This window comes from Orycteropus afer, unplaced genomic scaffold, assembly GCF_000298275.1.
Source record: "Orycteropus afer afer isolate SDZICR_OR568_19922 unplaced genomic scaffold, OryAfe1.0 scaffold00290, whole genome shotgun sequence".
NCBI lineage: Eukaryota > Metazoa > Chordata > Mammalia > Tubulidentata > Orycteropodidae > Orycteropus > Orycteropus afer.
Window position 1 is genome coordinate 428,283 of NW_006921877.1, and position 16,315 is coordinate 444,597.

The window sequence follows — 16,315 nt, forward strand, 5'->3', positions numbered from 1 at the left end:
GTCAGTCCTCTGGCCAACATGGGTCTGGCTCAGGTCAGTCCTCTAGTCAACACTGGTCTGGCTCAGGTCAGTCCTCTAGTCAACATGGGTCTGGCTTAGGTCAGTCCTCTGGCCAACATCGGTCCAGCTCGGGTCTGTCCTCTAGTAAACACTGGTCTGGCTCAAGTCAGTCCTCTGGCCAACATGGGTTTGGTTCAGGTCAGTCCTCTATTCAACATGGTTCTGGCTCAGGTCAGTCCTCTAGTCAGCACTGGTGTGGCTCAAGTCAGTCTTCTGGCCAACATGGGTTTGGTTCAGGTCAGTCTTCTAGTCAACATGGTTCTGGCTCAGGTCAGTCCTCTAGTCAGCACTGGTCTGGCTCAAGTCAGTCTTCTGGCCAACATGGGTTTGGTTCAGGTCAGTCCTCTAGTCAATATGGGTCTGGCTCAGGTCAGTCCTCTAGTCAGCACTGGTCTGGCTCAAGTCAGTCCTCTGGCCAACATGGGTCTGGCTCAACTCAGCCCTCTAGCTTTGGCCAACATGGATCTGGCTCAGGTCATTCAAGCTATGGCCAACATGGGTCTGGATCAAGTCAGTCAAGGTATGGCCAACATAAGTTTAGCTCAAGTCAATCCTCTGGCCCACAGGGTTCAGGATCAGGCCAGTCCTTTGGATTTGGACAACATGCGTCTGGATCAACTCAATCCTCTGGCCAACATGGGTTTGGCTCAAGTCAATCCTCTGGCATTGGTCAACATAGGTCTGGCTCACATCAGTTTTCTCACTTTGGACAACATAGGTCTGGCTCAGGTGAGCTTTCCAGCTTTGAGTCACACGGGTCAAGGTCAAGACAATCCAGTGTAAGTGGAAAAGAAAGTTGTAGGCCAACTTCAGGCAAAAATTGTCCAAAATATGGACAACCACTTTCAGACTCGTCCTCTAGCCAGACAAGAGGAAGTAGCCAAGAAAGTACAACACAGAGTGACAGTGAAAGAAGCAAGGGTCATAGTGTATCAGGAAGTGAGTCTGAAGGTCATGATAGCACTCACGGCAATAAGCAACAAAGACAACAAAGACAAGGATCAAGACAGAAAGGGAGAGCACTAGGCAGAACAGGAAGACAGTCATCAAGCCATAGCCGATCAAGTGACAGTGAAAGTCAGTCAGATAACTGGGAGAGATATTCATCATCCCCACTCAGGGATTCCAGAAATGACCATGGACAGTCAGGAACACTTACCCATGAAGAGTCAGGATATAGCACAAGACAAGGATCTAGCCATACTCAGTGCAGTGACAATGAACAACATTCCAGAGCCTCACAAAGGCACTCAGGAGGTACTCATGACCACTCAGGATCTCAGCATGGAGAGCCTAGGTCCAGTAGAAGACAGAGATCATCTCATGGACAGTCAGGAGATACCTCTACACATACCCAGTACGGTCATAGAGAATCCACACAGTCAGGGTCCAGGACAAATGGAAGAAGAGATTCTAGCCAGAGTCAGTCTAGTGACAGTGAATGGCATTCAGGAGCAGAAGAAACACACTCAGGATTCATTCATGAGCAACCTGGATCTCAGCATGGAGAATCAGGGTACAGCAGAAGACAGAGTTCTTCTTATGGACAGTCAGGAGACACCACTACACACACCCACTCTGGTCATGGAGAATCCACACAGTCAGGGTCCAGGACAACTGGAAGAAGGGATTCTAGCCAAAGTCAGTCCAGTGACAATGAACAACATTCAGGAGCCTTACACAGACATTCTGGAGCCACTCATGACCACTCAGGATCCCGGCATAGAGAGTCAGGGTCCAGCAGAAGACAGAGATATTCTCATGGACAGTCAGGAGACACCACTAGACATGTCCAGTCTGGACATTCTACACAGTCAGGTTCCAGGACAACTGGAAGACGAGATTCTAGTCAGAGTCAGTCCAGTGACAGTGAATGGCACTCAGGAGCAGAAGAAACACACTCAGGCTTCACTCATGGTCAATCTGAATCTCAGCATGGAGAGTCAGGGTCCAGCAGAAGGCAGAGATCTTCTCATGGACAGTCAGGAGATACCATTAGACATGCCCAGTCTGGTCCTGGACAAGACACACAGTCAGGGTCCAGGACAAGTAGAAGAAGGGACTCTAGCCAAAGTCAGTCCAGTGACAGTGAATGGCATTCACGGGCTGAAGAAATGCACTCAGGATTCACTCATGGTCAACCTGGATCTCAGCATGGAGAGTCAGGGTCCAACAGAAGACAGAGATCTTCTCATGGACAATCAGGAGACACCACTACATACGCCCAGTCTGGCCATGAAGAATCTACACAGTCAGGGTCCAGGACAACTGGGAGAAGAGATTCTAGCCAGAGTCAGTCCAGTGACAGTGAACAGTATTCTGGAGCCTCACAGAGACATCCAGCATCCACTCATGGACAGCTTCAATCTTTCTCCAAACAGTCAGTAACTAATTCAACCAGAAGCTATGAATCTAGCAATAAACATTCAGTAGATAGCTCTAAACACTCAGTGTCACATCAAAGGCAGACACCCACTCATGGACAATCAGGATCTGGAACATTAGGGGAGCAGGAATTCATTCATGGACAGACAAGAGATACGTCTCCACACTCAGACTCTGCTCATGGCCAATCAACACCTACCCATGAACAATCAGGATCTACCACAATAGAGAGGCATGGCTCCAGCCATACACAGTCACATGATACTCATAAGCAGTCACAGGACAGCATAAGAACACAATCAAGCAGCAGTTATGGTCAGTCTAGAGCAAATCATTCTCAATCGTGGGATAGTGAAAGGCAAAGACATGGATCAGGTCAAACCTGGAAACATGGAAGTTATGGTAGTGCAGCATATGACTATGGGCAGTCTGGGTATGGACCTTCTCGGGGAACCAGAGTAAGCAACCTCAATTCTAGTCAAGAACAAAGGTGTTATTACTCTGAGTAAAAAGCCAATAGAAAAGGAACAAACACAAGACAGGAATAAACCCAAAGTAGAAAGGAGATATGCACCATGCAATCAAGAAATTTAACATATTCCCTTCTTCTGGTAGTGGGGGGTATGGTATGTGTCTGTTCTTTTACTTTAACTGTAGTACTGTACTCTATTCTTTCTGCTTGGTGCAAGATTTTTTGTAAAGCTCCAGAATCATTGTGCTCCTTGGTTAGAAATTAGTGAAAGGAAAAAGAAAATGGCATATGGGACTGAATTCAGAACTATATGGCAAAGTGGTTTGAATGCTTTGAAATTAACATAAGCAGATACATATTTTTAATTTCTGAGACTCAAAATTTGTTGAACAGGGTCTGTGTAGCTTGTCTGCATATTCTGCCATTTTACCAGAAGTCCTGAGACTCAAAATTTGAATTTTCCAAAATTTGTTTTAATTGATCATTGAAAAATCTATCCAGGGAGCTAAAAGACATGGTTTAGGAGCCAAAACTTCTCTAGAAACATTGTAATACATTTTATAGCTTGAGGCAAAAATATTGTGGCAGTTCCCAAAGTGAAAATTCAGGATATTTACATCTACTGTACCTCCACTAGACCTGTATACTACTCTTTTGAATTTATTGTCATAACCTCATGGGTATGGTTTTCAGAAAACTGATTTGTGTAAAAAACTGGCAATAAACTTTTCATCAAAGTATGTGTCTTCTCATTCATTCTTAAAATACGGACGTGGCTGCTTGCCATTTGTTCGATGCACATTTCTTTCTTTTACCTCTGGACACCTGCCATTTAAGCACTCAGATACCAATAATAAGGAAAACAAGAAAAAACTCAACCACATCTGATCTTTTCCTTAATCCAATCACCATCCAAAATATTCACAGAAAGGAAAACTTCATACTGAGGAATTGACCTCAGATGCATTGGTTAATCATGATAATCACAGAGATCGTGATCAAACATAATTTTGCTTGCCAATTTCTTAAGAACCCAAACTCCAGAAGTAAGAGCTATCCACAACAGACTTCTCTGCCAAAAATATTAATTGAAATATGCCTTCTAATGGAGGCTAATGGGAGTGGGTTAGGGGTCCCAAAGTTTGCAGTACAAGAAAAACAATTTAAAATATACCCCTGTCTGAGAAGAGAAAATATATGAATGTATTATAAGTAATAAGAGAAGTAACAGGGATAGAAAAGTATGTGCAAAAGAGACTAACTTCAATAGGAAGTTTATTATTATAAAACCCAAAGAGAATGTCCATAATGTCAGAGCTAATAAGGACCTTAAAGATCACTTCCTCAATTTCCAGATTAAAAAAAAAAAAAAAAGCTAAACAAAGAATGCTTAATCTAATCAAACAGTGCTAATTCCCTACTCACCGCCACTGAGTCAGATCCAACTCATAGCGACCTTGGGTTTCTGAGGTGGTATCACTACGGAAGTAGATTGCCCAACCTTCCTTCTGAGGAGTGGCTGGTGGGTTTGAACCATCAGCCTTCTGGTTAGCAGTCTAGGTCTTCTGAATTTGAGTTTGGTGCTCCACTCTCCCATCCCAGAGTGGGAGTGGGGGGCTGCTGGGTTAGGAGAGACGGTGAATCAAACTTTTATTCTTCCACCTTCATTTTTAGAATCCATACAAAAGTGAAATTTGTCAGTCGGTGTTCAAGATCATAAGCTTTAATGGGGGGCAGGGATTAAGTGAGAAACCAAAAACCAGATTCATTCTTCTCATTACACTCAGAAAATACTCTTTTCTTAATTTTATTTTAAGGAGAACTGTACTTTAGAAAGTGTCTGGTGGTGCAAACAGTTTGCACTCAACTACTAACCTAAAGCAGCACCTTGGAAAAAATGTCTGGCAAACTACTTCTTTAAAGATTACTGCCAATAAAATTCCACAGAGCATTCTACTCTGGAACAGTACAGTTGCTATGAATCGGAATCTACTTGACAGCGACAAGTTTACTTTAGGAACTATAGGTCAATCATGCTATGCAATCAACAGTAACATTAGTCATGATAGTAAATGGAATATAATTACCATTATACTACCCCACAAAAATTAAAAAAAAAAAAAAAAAACTCACTGTCATCTAATCGAATGTAACTCATAGCAACCCCTCTTGGGTTTCCAAAGCGGTATCTCTACAGAAGTAGATTGCTCAGTCTTCCTTCCCAGGAGTGGCTGGTGGCTTTAAACCGCCAGCCTGGTTAGTGGTCAAAATGCCTTAGGCACTATGCTACCAGAGCTCCCTATACTACCAAGGATACACATAAAAATAGTTGTGTATATGACAACCCATTGCTGACTGACTCATAGGGACTCATAGGGACCCTATAAGATGGAGTAGAACTGTCCCATGGGTTCCCAACGCTGTAAATCTTTATGGAAGCAGACTGCCACCTCTTTCTCTAGCAGAGTGGCTGGGTTCAAACTACTGACCTTCTGGTTACCAATCAAGTGCTTAACCATTGTGCCACCAGGGATGGATATTAGACAGCTAGATAGATAGCTAACCCTAAATGTAATCAATTCATATAAATCTATCCATTGTCCATTCATTCACTAAATAAACACTAATTACCAAAGAATCATGAAAAATTAACATACTTAATCTCATCTAACTACTTTCCATTTTACACAAGGTAAATGAGGCCCAGAGATTAACTTGCCATATCATGCAGCTAACTAGAAGGGCTGCTGTGACCAGAGTATAGTTTCCTTTTATCTAAGTCAAAGTTCTTTCATTCAATATGTCTGTAATTCTATATACTTTAATCTCAAAGTAAATATTCAGAAGTATATAAAATTTCACCAGTCCCTTGAAGCAATATTAATTTGCCTATATTTTATGTGTGTGTGAGAGTGAGTATGTATAAATGTATAGGTCAGATCTTTATGAGTGCCTCCTATTATCTTTGACCACAATCATTTGAAGTTTAAATAAAATGAAAAATTTTAAATACATTCTAGACTACTAAACTTCTCAATACTTCAATTTGTTTTAATCAAATTGAGGGCATTTGTCCCTTATCAATTCTCCAAAAGTACTCTTAAATAACTTGAAGAGAATTAGATATTTTTCTTCTAAAATAAAAGTAAAGATGAAAATGAGACAGCAGGTGTGGTCTGCAAGGGAAAAAGTTTATAAATTGAGATATTTCCATGTGGAACCCCCTGTTGAACAGCTTGATTTTATTCTGCTGGAGAGGAGCTTAATGGCACAGTGGCTAAAATGCTTGGCTGCTAACCGAAAGGTCAGCAGTTCAAACCTATCAGCAGCCCCATGGGAGAAATATATGGCAATCTGCTCCCATAAAGTTTACAGTTTGGGAAACCCGATGGGGCAGTTCTACCTTTCCTATAGAGTCACTGTGAGTCAGAATCAACTCAATTGGCAACAGGTTATTCTGCTAGAAAGACAGAAGAGTTGTAGGATATATATAGTTAGAGATTTTTCCCTCTGTCAGCACCTGTGCAGTCCCTGGGTGACACAAAGAGTTTGCACCCAAATACTAACCTAGAAGGTTGGTGGTTTGAACCCATCCTGCAGCACTGTGGTAAAAAGGCCTGGTGATTTGTTTCCATGAGGATTACAGCCAAGAAAACCCTATGGAACAGTTGTAGTCTGTAACCCATAAGGCCTCCCTGAGTCAGAAATGACTTGATAGCAACAGGCTTAAAGAGCCAGAGCCTGCATGCCAGCATGCTGTACACAAAGCACCTCTATGCCAAGAAGTATCAAGTGTGTCAAAGTATTCTTCACAGCATGACTCGGATTATCCAGGAGAAGCTCATGGCACTGAGGAGGAACTCTGAGTGGCTGACTTGGGGAGAAGGAAAAATGAAATTTCTCTTCCTCCAAATTTTCTAGATATAGATGATATTTGGCTGTGGAAAACTGAAGGTCAGTAATAGACCCACCACATTACTGGCTATTTTATTAGAATGCAAAATACCTTCCCCTGCGCTCCAATAGCTATTAATATCCAGAGACAGCCTTCTAAAATAATACTACAAACTGAATGCAAGTTGTGTGGGGCACTCTAATGTAATCAAAGATAAGTTTATTAGTTAATGGGGCAAGATAATGTAGAAAGGATGAAAATTGACACAATGTTGGAATTGACTACAAATGAATTGATTGCAAATGAATCAAGCCATCAAACAGAGAGCAGCTTCCTCTAATAATGTACACTTTGGCACTGTTAAAAGGCCACTAACCCAGACCCTGCAACTCATCTTGAGCAAGATCTTACCTAATCTGTGAGGAACATGATAAATGAAACCCAGTGAAGCTCTGCTTATAGTTATCAGTAGGAGGAACGTACATGCTCTTTGTATTATGAGGCATTTAGCACAAGGAAGTATGGAATTTGCAAGGGAAAATGTGTCCATTTTCTAAAGATTATTTTGATATATTAAAATTGTTTCTTATGTTGCTGATTTTTCTCATTTTTCCATAATGTATTTGATGGAAATATTGTGTCCTCCTGGAAGTTCAAACCCACCAGCCACTCCTCACAAGGAAGGTTAGGCAATCTACTTCCATAGTGATACCACCTTGGAAACCTAAGGAGGGGTCACTATGAGTCAGAATCGACTCGACGGCAGTGGTGTGGTTTTGGTTTATTACCTACAAATTAAGCTCAATAATTAGGAAAAGGATGAAATCAAAGATCACCCTGTGATTCTAAATCATTTAAATACATTTCTGGCTTTACCAAATTTCTCTAGGATTAAAGCTCTGAGGGTTGTTGGGTGGTTCTCAGTCCCTTATTAGAACATAGACCAATAGATCTATAGATGATAAGTAGGTAGGTAGATAGAGATGAGGTCGATAGATAATGGGTAGGTAGATTAGATAGAGAAAGATGAGATCTATAGCTGATCGACTGATTGATTGATAGATCAATAGATGATAGATAGAAGGTAAATAAATAGATAGGTAGACAGATAGATTAAATTTAAAAAAAAAATGTTAAAAGTTTCTCCATACCTCACTCAGTAGTATCATTCTTTCCTTTTTGTCAAGAGGGCTTTAATAGGACACTAGTTCGACACTTGTCTTCTTGAAAAACTCAGGATGAGGTTTTGTCAGCTCTGAGATTGCTTATTGAACTGCTAGGTGGACTGGGTGTCTTGAAAACCAATCAGCCAATAAACAAACAAAATCACATCTCATTCAAAATACTTTATTCCAAGTAGCATTTACAAATGCATCAGAACCTCCAATTGTTTCCAGTTAGTTCAGTTTCAGGGTTGGACGAGGGTTTTGTTGCCTTCCAAATCACACCACATAGACCAGATTTGAATATCTGGGAGAGTACGGGAATACTTGGCTGGCTTTATTTTTCAGCAACATTATGATCTAGTTCCTACTGCTCTTTTCTTCCAAGTCCTTGCCTTATTCTTCCTAATGCCTTTTCTGAGTTTTGCCAAGGCTGGCCGGCCAACTCTGAAAGAATAGCTGTTTGAGCTCCACCTATGTGTGACAAAATACATTTCTACAGCTCTCCTGCCACAAGTAACTTGAGAATGTGGACCAGGCTGATCAGCAATCCTTCTCTGATTAGTTCTATGACATAATCCGGATGATTCAGATAATGTGGGTGTCATCTATGCAACAGCAGGGTCAATTGTTCACTCATTCATTCATTGAAAAGGAGTAAATAACCACTTCACTGACAAACACTGTACTTGGTACTGCAATTACAAATAGGAGAAAAGCACGCAGCTGTCCTTTAGGAGCTTGCATGTTTATCAGGGAGACCAGCATATGCAAAAGCAACAGATATGAATACCGTGGCAAATGCTATCATAGATACAATCAAGGTACTGTGTTAGCACCAAGGATGAATTTCTCAACTAACCTCATTAGAAGTGAAGAAAAGAAGACTCAAAAAATCCCTTTAAGAAAAGAGATGAAATATGCATTGGGTTTACAAAAAAGGCCAGGAGTTATCCAGGTCAACTTGGGGAGACCAATCCAGGCAGATTGAAAAAAATAAATGCGGGTAAAGTCTTTAAAGTAAGAAAGACCATGGTGAGGTCAGGGAACCTGAAAATAATTCAGCATAGCTAAGACACATGTTGTGTGTGGTGACATGACAAGAAATGATGCTGGAACAATAGGCAGAGGTCAGATCATAATGGCCTTTATAAGTCTTGCTTAGAACTTTAGTCTTTATCCATAAGCAATGAAGAGTCAACAAAGAGTGTTTTGCTAATTCATATGATCATAATTTCATTTTGGAAAGACCGTTTTGTGGCCAGGGAGGGGAGAGTGGGACAAGACTAGAGATGTGGAGATTAATTAAGAGATTACTGCAATAATCCATATAAAATATGACAGGTTATATGGTATAGAGAAGAGGGGCTGGACATAGAACACATTTCTGAAAAGTTCTGTGGTTTATCAAATGGATCTGTCCATAAGACGATCTGCTAGATTTCTGGCTTGAGTCACCAAGTAGACACAAAAACTTTGCAGGAAAGAAAAAAACAGAGAGACTTGGATGAGAGAGTAAATTTTGTTGATATTTTCCTTAGATGGGAAAGTTGGGTCAGGTCACCAGTCACACATGGAAACCTAATAGGACATGTGTAGTCAAATGATGTGTTTCATTTGCCCAACACACTACTAGTTCACACTGATTAAAATGTGAATTAGTTTACAATGTCTAGAGACTGGGGCATGGTATCATAAAAATCTGCATTTCTGTTTTCCTTTTAAAAAGCCAAATATCCAGCAACGCTGAGCTAACATTCTTTCTCAACAATTAGCCAGATCTGAGCGGTTTTGATCTCACTTTGGACTAGACATATGCTAGTTGGTTCACCAGAGTTCCTATCATTCTTGAATGTCTTCCCTACACTGAAATCAGCTTCATTCACTTAGATCAGTGGAGAGACATGGATATTTTCAGGGGAATAACTTTCCAAAATTCTCAACTTCTATATGTATCTTATCCTAATTTTTTTTCTGAGAACATATGCTGCCTTTACAGTAACTCTTCTTCCACTTAACAAAATAAATTCATGCCAATTTACCCATCCCAGATTTTATCATGGTGCATTGCACCAGGCTGTGAGATCCTCTCCCACAAGAAACAATGGGATCACTTGAAATATTGACTTTACAGATGTCTCCTTTAATGATTGATCAAGGTATTTTCCTACCTTCTGCCTATTTCTGTTAAGGATAAAGTATGGCGTTAAAATGGAGGTATTTGGGCTTCTACTGGAATATTTTTAATTTGTATATATTGTAGAACAGGATAGAGGATGTATTGACCATTTTTATTTCATTTCCTCACAATGCTCTAGAGGGATTGTGCTCAGAGGACAAAGCAAAAAGAGCATCAGTGTGACATTCTACACTATAAATGTCTTTTTTTCCCCAAGTATTTTACTATAAATCATTCTTTGCAAAATGGTGCAGCTGCTGCAGACATGGTTTGGTGATTCCTCAACAAGTTAAAAGTAGAGCTACTCTATGATCTAGTAATCCCATTCTTAAGTATATACCCAAGAGGCCTGAAAGCAGTGATGTTAACAGTCACATGTACATTAATGTTCACTGCAGCACAATTCACAATAGCCAAAAGGTGGATATAATCCAAATACCCATCAAGAGATGAAAAGGTAAACAAAACATTGTGTGGTCTATACACACAGTGGAATACTACTCTGCCATAAAGAGAAATGAAGTCCTCATACATGCCACAGCATGATGAACTTTGAAAGCATTGTGCAGAATAAAAATAAAGTCAATCACAAGAAGACAAACATTGTATGACTCATAATAGGAAACACTTAGAACAGGCAAATGTATACGATCAGAGATTAACAGTGGTTACCAGAGGTGGGAGGGAAGGGGAAAGAGGAGAGTGTTTTTTTGCTAGTATTGAGTTTCTGTTTATGGGGAAGAAAAATATGGATGTTGGTGATGGTTGAACAATATGGCTGATGTAATTAGTTTCACTGAATTGTACCGGTGAAAATTGTAGAATTGGCAAATGTTGGGTTACCTATATTTTTACAACAATAAAAAAAAGTAATTCTTGTCAATGACTCTCATTACTCTTCCCTAGAATATGTCATTGTCAAAATGGAAAGAGCCTTTAAACAGCCAAAGTATACATTAATGATAATGAAAATTTAACCAGAATGTAATTTGAGATAATCAACATTTTCCCAGAAGCGACATCCATGAAAAAACTCAAAGTTAAAATATGGGCAACTCAGAGATGCATCTAAATAAAGAACTTAGACATGGATGGAGAAGACATGGGCATAAAACTGAGAGAATCTTGAATGCAGAAGAATATAAAAATACTTCTGAAACCTCCTAACAAAGCGAAAAGGAGCTCTTGTGGTATATTGGGTAAGGCATTTGGCTGCAAACTAGAAAGTCAGTAGTTCAAACCCACCAGCTGCTCCATAGAAGGAAGTTGGGGCAATCTACTTCTGTAAAGATTTACTGCCTAGGAAACCAAATGGAGGTCACTATGAGTTGGAAGTGGCTCAGTAGTAGTGGGTTTGGTTATGGGGTTTGAATAAAGCAAATGGAGTCCCAGTGGCACAGTGATTAAGCATCCCGCTGCTAACCAAGAGGTCAGCAGTTTGAAACCATCACTCACTCTGTGGGGAAAAGATGAGGCAGTCTGCTTCCATAAAGATTTACAGCCCTAGAAACCCTATGGAGCAGTTGTCCTCTATCATATAGGGTTGCTATGAGTCAGAATCAACTCAACAGCAATGAATTTGGTTAAATTTGGTAACAAAGTAAAAATAACATCCATCAAAAATGAGGAAGAGGAGGAAGGGTGAGAGGAAGCACAGACTGCTAATCTCTTCACTTCTTACAGTAGGGAGCCAATTAGTATTGCTTACCATTAAAACTTCTAATTGTAAAAAACTCATTTTTATCTCCCAGTATTGTTCATGCTCTTTTCCTCTTACCCCTAGGGAATCTTATAGGTGTATTAGTATAAAAAAGGCACTTATCTTTCTTCATTTTCACTTTAGAACCTGTTTTTCAAGTTAATTTTAATAAAATTTAATATACCATGTAAAATTGTTCAATTTTTATTTAAAATAAAATAAATGGTATGAGTCCACTGTGTTTAATAAATTTTGTCTATCTAACTCCCCATCCATCTGTACACATGCAAAGAAATATACCTGGAACGAAGTTTAACACTGATTATTTCTATGTCATGGAATTGGAGGTGATTTTGTTAATATCTTCTTTTACAATTCTTTCCCAATTTTCTGTATTGCTTGAATATTTTGTAATGAAGTATTATGCATCCTTTTAAATAAAAAAGGCTTTTAAATAAAATATTAAATGATTCATGTTTGTATTCACATGAGCATTTCTTCATGTTGGCTGCCTGAATAACTTCTTTGGTAAAGTGTCTGTTTATATTCTTTCCCAATTTTTGATTTGGATTGTTTGTCTTTTTGATGTTGAAGTGTTGTTTTCTATAAATTTTAGAGATAAGTCCCTTGTAGGCTATGTCATTGCCAAATACTTTTTCCCAATCTGTAGGTTCTCTTTTTACTTTCTTGAAGAAGTCTTTTGAGACATTTAAGAATTTAATTATCAGAAGGTCCTAGTCATCTAGTTTCTCTTCTGCTGTTTGTGCATTTTAGGTTATGCTTGATAGTCTCTTATACTATAAATTAGGGCTCCTGGCTTTGCCCCTATTTTATGTTTGATGAACTTTTTAGTTTTGGGTTTTACATTTAGGTCTTTGATTCATCTTGAGTTCATTTTTGTGTATGGTGTGAGGTATGGATCTTGTTTCCTTTTTATGCAAATGGATACCCAGTTTTGCCAGCACCATTTGTTGAAGAGACTATCTTTTCCCCATTGAAGAGGTTTCAGTCCTTTGTCAAAGGTGAGCTGTCCATAGGTGGATTGATTTATTTTTGGACTCTCAGTTCTGTTTCACTAACCTATGTGTCTATCATAGTATCAATACCAAGCTGTTTTGACTACTGTGATTGTATAGTAGGTTTGAGATTCAGAAGTGTGAGACCTCCTTTTTTTTTTTTTAATTCTTCAGTAGTGCTTTGCCTAACCATGCTCTTACCTTTCCATATAAAATTAGTGACTGATTTTTCCATGTCCTTAGAGAATGTTGATGGAATTTGGATTGGGATTGCATTGAATATATAGATTACTTTGGGTAGTACTGACATTTTCACAATGTTCAGTCTTCCGATCCACAAGCATAGGATATTCTTCCATTTATGCAGGTCTCTTATAGTTTCTTACACTAATGTTTTGTAGTTTTCTTTGTATAGGTCTTTTGTGTCCCTGGTAAGATTTATTCCTAAGTACTTTATCATCTTGGTAGCTGTTGTAAATGGTATGGTGTTTCCTTATTTCCTTCTCAGAGATCTCTTTGTTGGTGTAGAGGTATCCAACTGATTTTTGTAGATTAGAATTTCATTTTTTTATGATAATTCTTCTTGGTTTTTTTTTTTTTTTTTTCCCTCTGCTTCTTTGAATGTGACTCTTTGCAGAGAATAGACCATGTGAGGCGTGGCAATGCATGAGACTCAGAGATTCAGCACTATGATCTCTTGGGCAATTTTAATGAAACTAACACAAGCTTGTTACAAAATGGATCAGAAAACAATACTACCATGCTTCAGGGTCAAAGCAAATTATTCATCTTTAATGAGGAGAAAAGTAAAGTGCTGTGACAGAAACAAGTGCAAGGTCACATTCATTTGAATCAGAGTGCAGAAAAAGAACATGATCCAAAACAAAGAAACAGAACAATTCCTGTTCCAGGGACCTGGAAAGCAAGGTCCCTCAAGGGAACAAAGAGATGTTTGAACAGGATGGATATTGGTCAAGCTCATATAACAGAGATAGACTAACTGAAGTTTAAATTATCTTGTTGGAAGGAGTCAAACTAATAACACCTTAATTCCCTTGAGGATTTAGAGGGAAGAAACATAAGTAAGACTCTGAACTTTCAGAGAGTACAGGAAAGAAAGCTCTCTGTTGCTCTTGAGGGTTGGGAACCAGGAGCTATGGGACCAATTATATTAAGTCAGGATGATTTTGAAGACAAAGGTTTGAATCTATCTCTTGTATACCTCCAACCCTGCACAATCAGGGAATATAGGAAAAGAAGTAACTCAGTTGGAGATCCGAGAAATTAGAAAGGACCCCAAAATATTTTGTGTGGCAAATATTCCAGCTTTGGTCAGCACGTTTAGTTTATAGGGTCAGTTCTCTAGTGTGGATGTTAACTTGGCTTTTGTCAGTCTTCTAGTTGGTGAACATGCTTGCATGAAAACCTGCTTCATTTACTGAATGAAATAAACTTTAAAATTCTTTATAGAAACAAACAATTGAGCATGATGATTATGTCTAGGATGAAGGTGAAGTACAGCTTTCTCCATATTTGTCTTACGAATTAGTTTTTATCCATTCAATGAGCAATTATTTCCACACAGAAGTGATTCCCAGATTTTTCTGTCTCAAGGTCCCCTTTGCCTTTTAAAAATTATTGAGGACCTAAAAGAGCATTGTTTATGTAGATTATACCCACCAATTACTGTCAAATTAATTTTAATTATACAATACTACATGAATATATGGGAGCTCTGGTAGCATACTGGCTAAGGCACTTGACTGCTAACCAGAAGGCTGGTGGTTCAAACCCACCAGCCACTCCTCAGAAGGAAGATGGGGCAATCTACTTCCGTAATGATTCTGCCTTGGAAACCCAAGGAGGGGTCGCTTTGAGTCAGGTCCGAGTCCATGGCACGTAACAACAACAACAACAACATGAATATTTATTTCCTTTAAAGCACTCTGCACACATGGGGTTTCCCTGAGTCTGAGTTGACTCAATGGCAACTAACAACAACAACAAAAAAAACATGTTTTCAGTTTTTCAGTATTACAAATAATGCTGCAGTAAATATCTTGTTCACATGTATGTTTCTCCAGGGTGGATACCTAGAAACAGAATTACTGGCTCATAGGGTGTGTGCATTTTTAATTTTAATAGATATTGCCAAATTTCCCTCTAAAGCATTTGTATTAATTATACTCTCATCAGAGGTTTATCAAAGTTCTCTTTTCTCAACACTATGCCAAAAGTTGATATTATCAACTCGAGAAGATTCTGACAGGTAAATAATAGCATCTATCATCATTATTTTAATTTGCATTTCAGGAATATCAGTGAGGTTAAGTGTCTTTTCTTATTGTTTTGCCTTGTTGTGTTTTCTATTCTATGAAATACTTGCTTATATCCTTCCTTCTTTTACTATTGGGTTATTTATCTTACCTGGGTTATTACTCTGTGTGGTGTGAATACCAATCTTTTGCCTCTTAGATCAGAGCTCTGGCAGCACTATTAGATATATTGCTAATATTTCTTCCAACTTACCAGTTTTCATTTAACTTTTATCATGTCTTATATTAAAAAGAAAATTTGAATTTTTATACGATCAACTTACCTACTTTTTCTCTATGAATTTGGCTTTTTGGGACATATTCAAGAAGGCATTCTCTGCTGGGAAGTAAAGATACTTTCCATTTTCCTATAACTTCTCAAATAATTTGAAGTTTTTTTGTATGTTGAGGTTTGGATTAGTTTCAGTTTAGGTTCAGGTCATGTAATCATCTGAAACTTACTGTGTAAGACATCATCAGATTTTCTATGGAAGTATCTATTTAATCTTAACATATCCCTCAAATATTATCCCATGCAATTTTAAGTAATGACATTTCTCACTTATTTGAAATAATACCTATATCAGTTTCAAATTTTCCATATACAGATTGGACTGTTTCTGGCTTTCTCCTCTAGTCCACTGTTTCTCTTTCTACATCATATTTTAACGACTGATGCTTTTTAAAGTGTCTAGATCTCAAGTGTGGTAACCTCTCCCTCAGCTTTGTTCTTTTATTCCAAAGATATATTGACCTTTCTTGCATGTTTATGCTTCTATATGAATTATAGAATCATTTATCAAGTGTTTTGGAAAATCCTTCAAGGACTTTAAAAGGAATTGCATTAAATTTTTGAATTAATTTAGAGACAACTGACCATCTTACTAATACGCTGTATTTCTCGTTCATTTAAGTTTCCTTGTATGTTCTTCTGTAAAGTTTTTTCCCTCCCTATAAAAGCATTGCACTTTTTGGTTAGGTTCTCTTTAGGCTACTTTATATTTTTGTTCATGTAAATGAGATTTTTCTATTATATTTCAAATTGGTTATTTCTATTACATAAGGAGCTCAAACTCACTGCCGTCAAGTTGGATCCAACTCATAGCGACCCCTCCTTGGGTTTCTGAGGTG

At 38.6% G+C, this 16,315-nt stretch overlaps 1 protein-coding gene across 1 annotated transcript in view; it reads left to right on the forward strand.

Annotated features, from left to right (window-relative positions):
• Positions 1-16,315, forward strand: part of FLG2 (filaggrin family member 2) — an 86,881-nt gene that overhangs the window by 9,297 nt on the left and 61,269 nt on the right. Inside the window, exons 3-4 of the mRNA XM_042782313.1 lie at positions 146-839; positions 923-2,440. Of these exons, the coding sequence (XP_042638247.1) occupies positions 146-839; positions 923-2,440 (2,212 nt within the window). The remainder of the gene's footprint in view (positions 1-145; positions 840-922; positions 2,441-16,315) is intronic.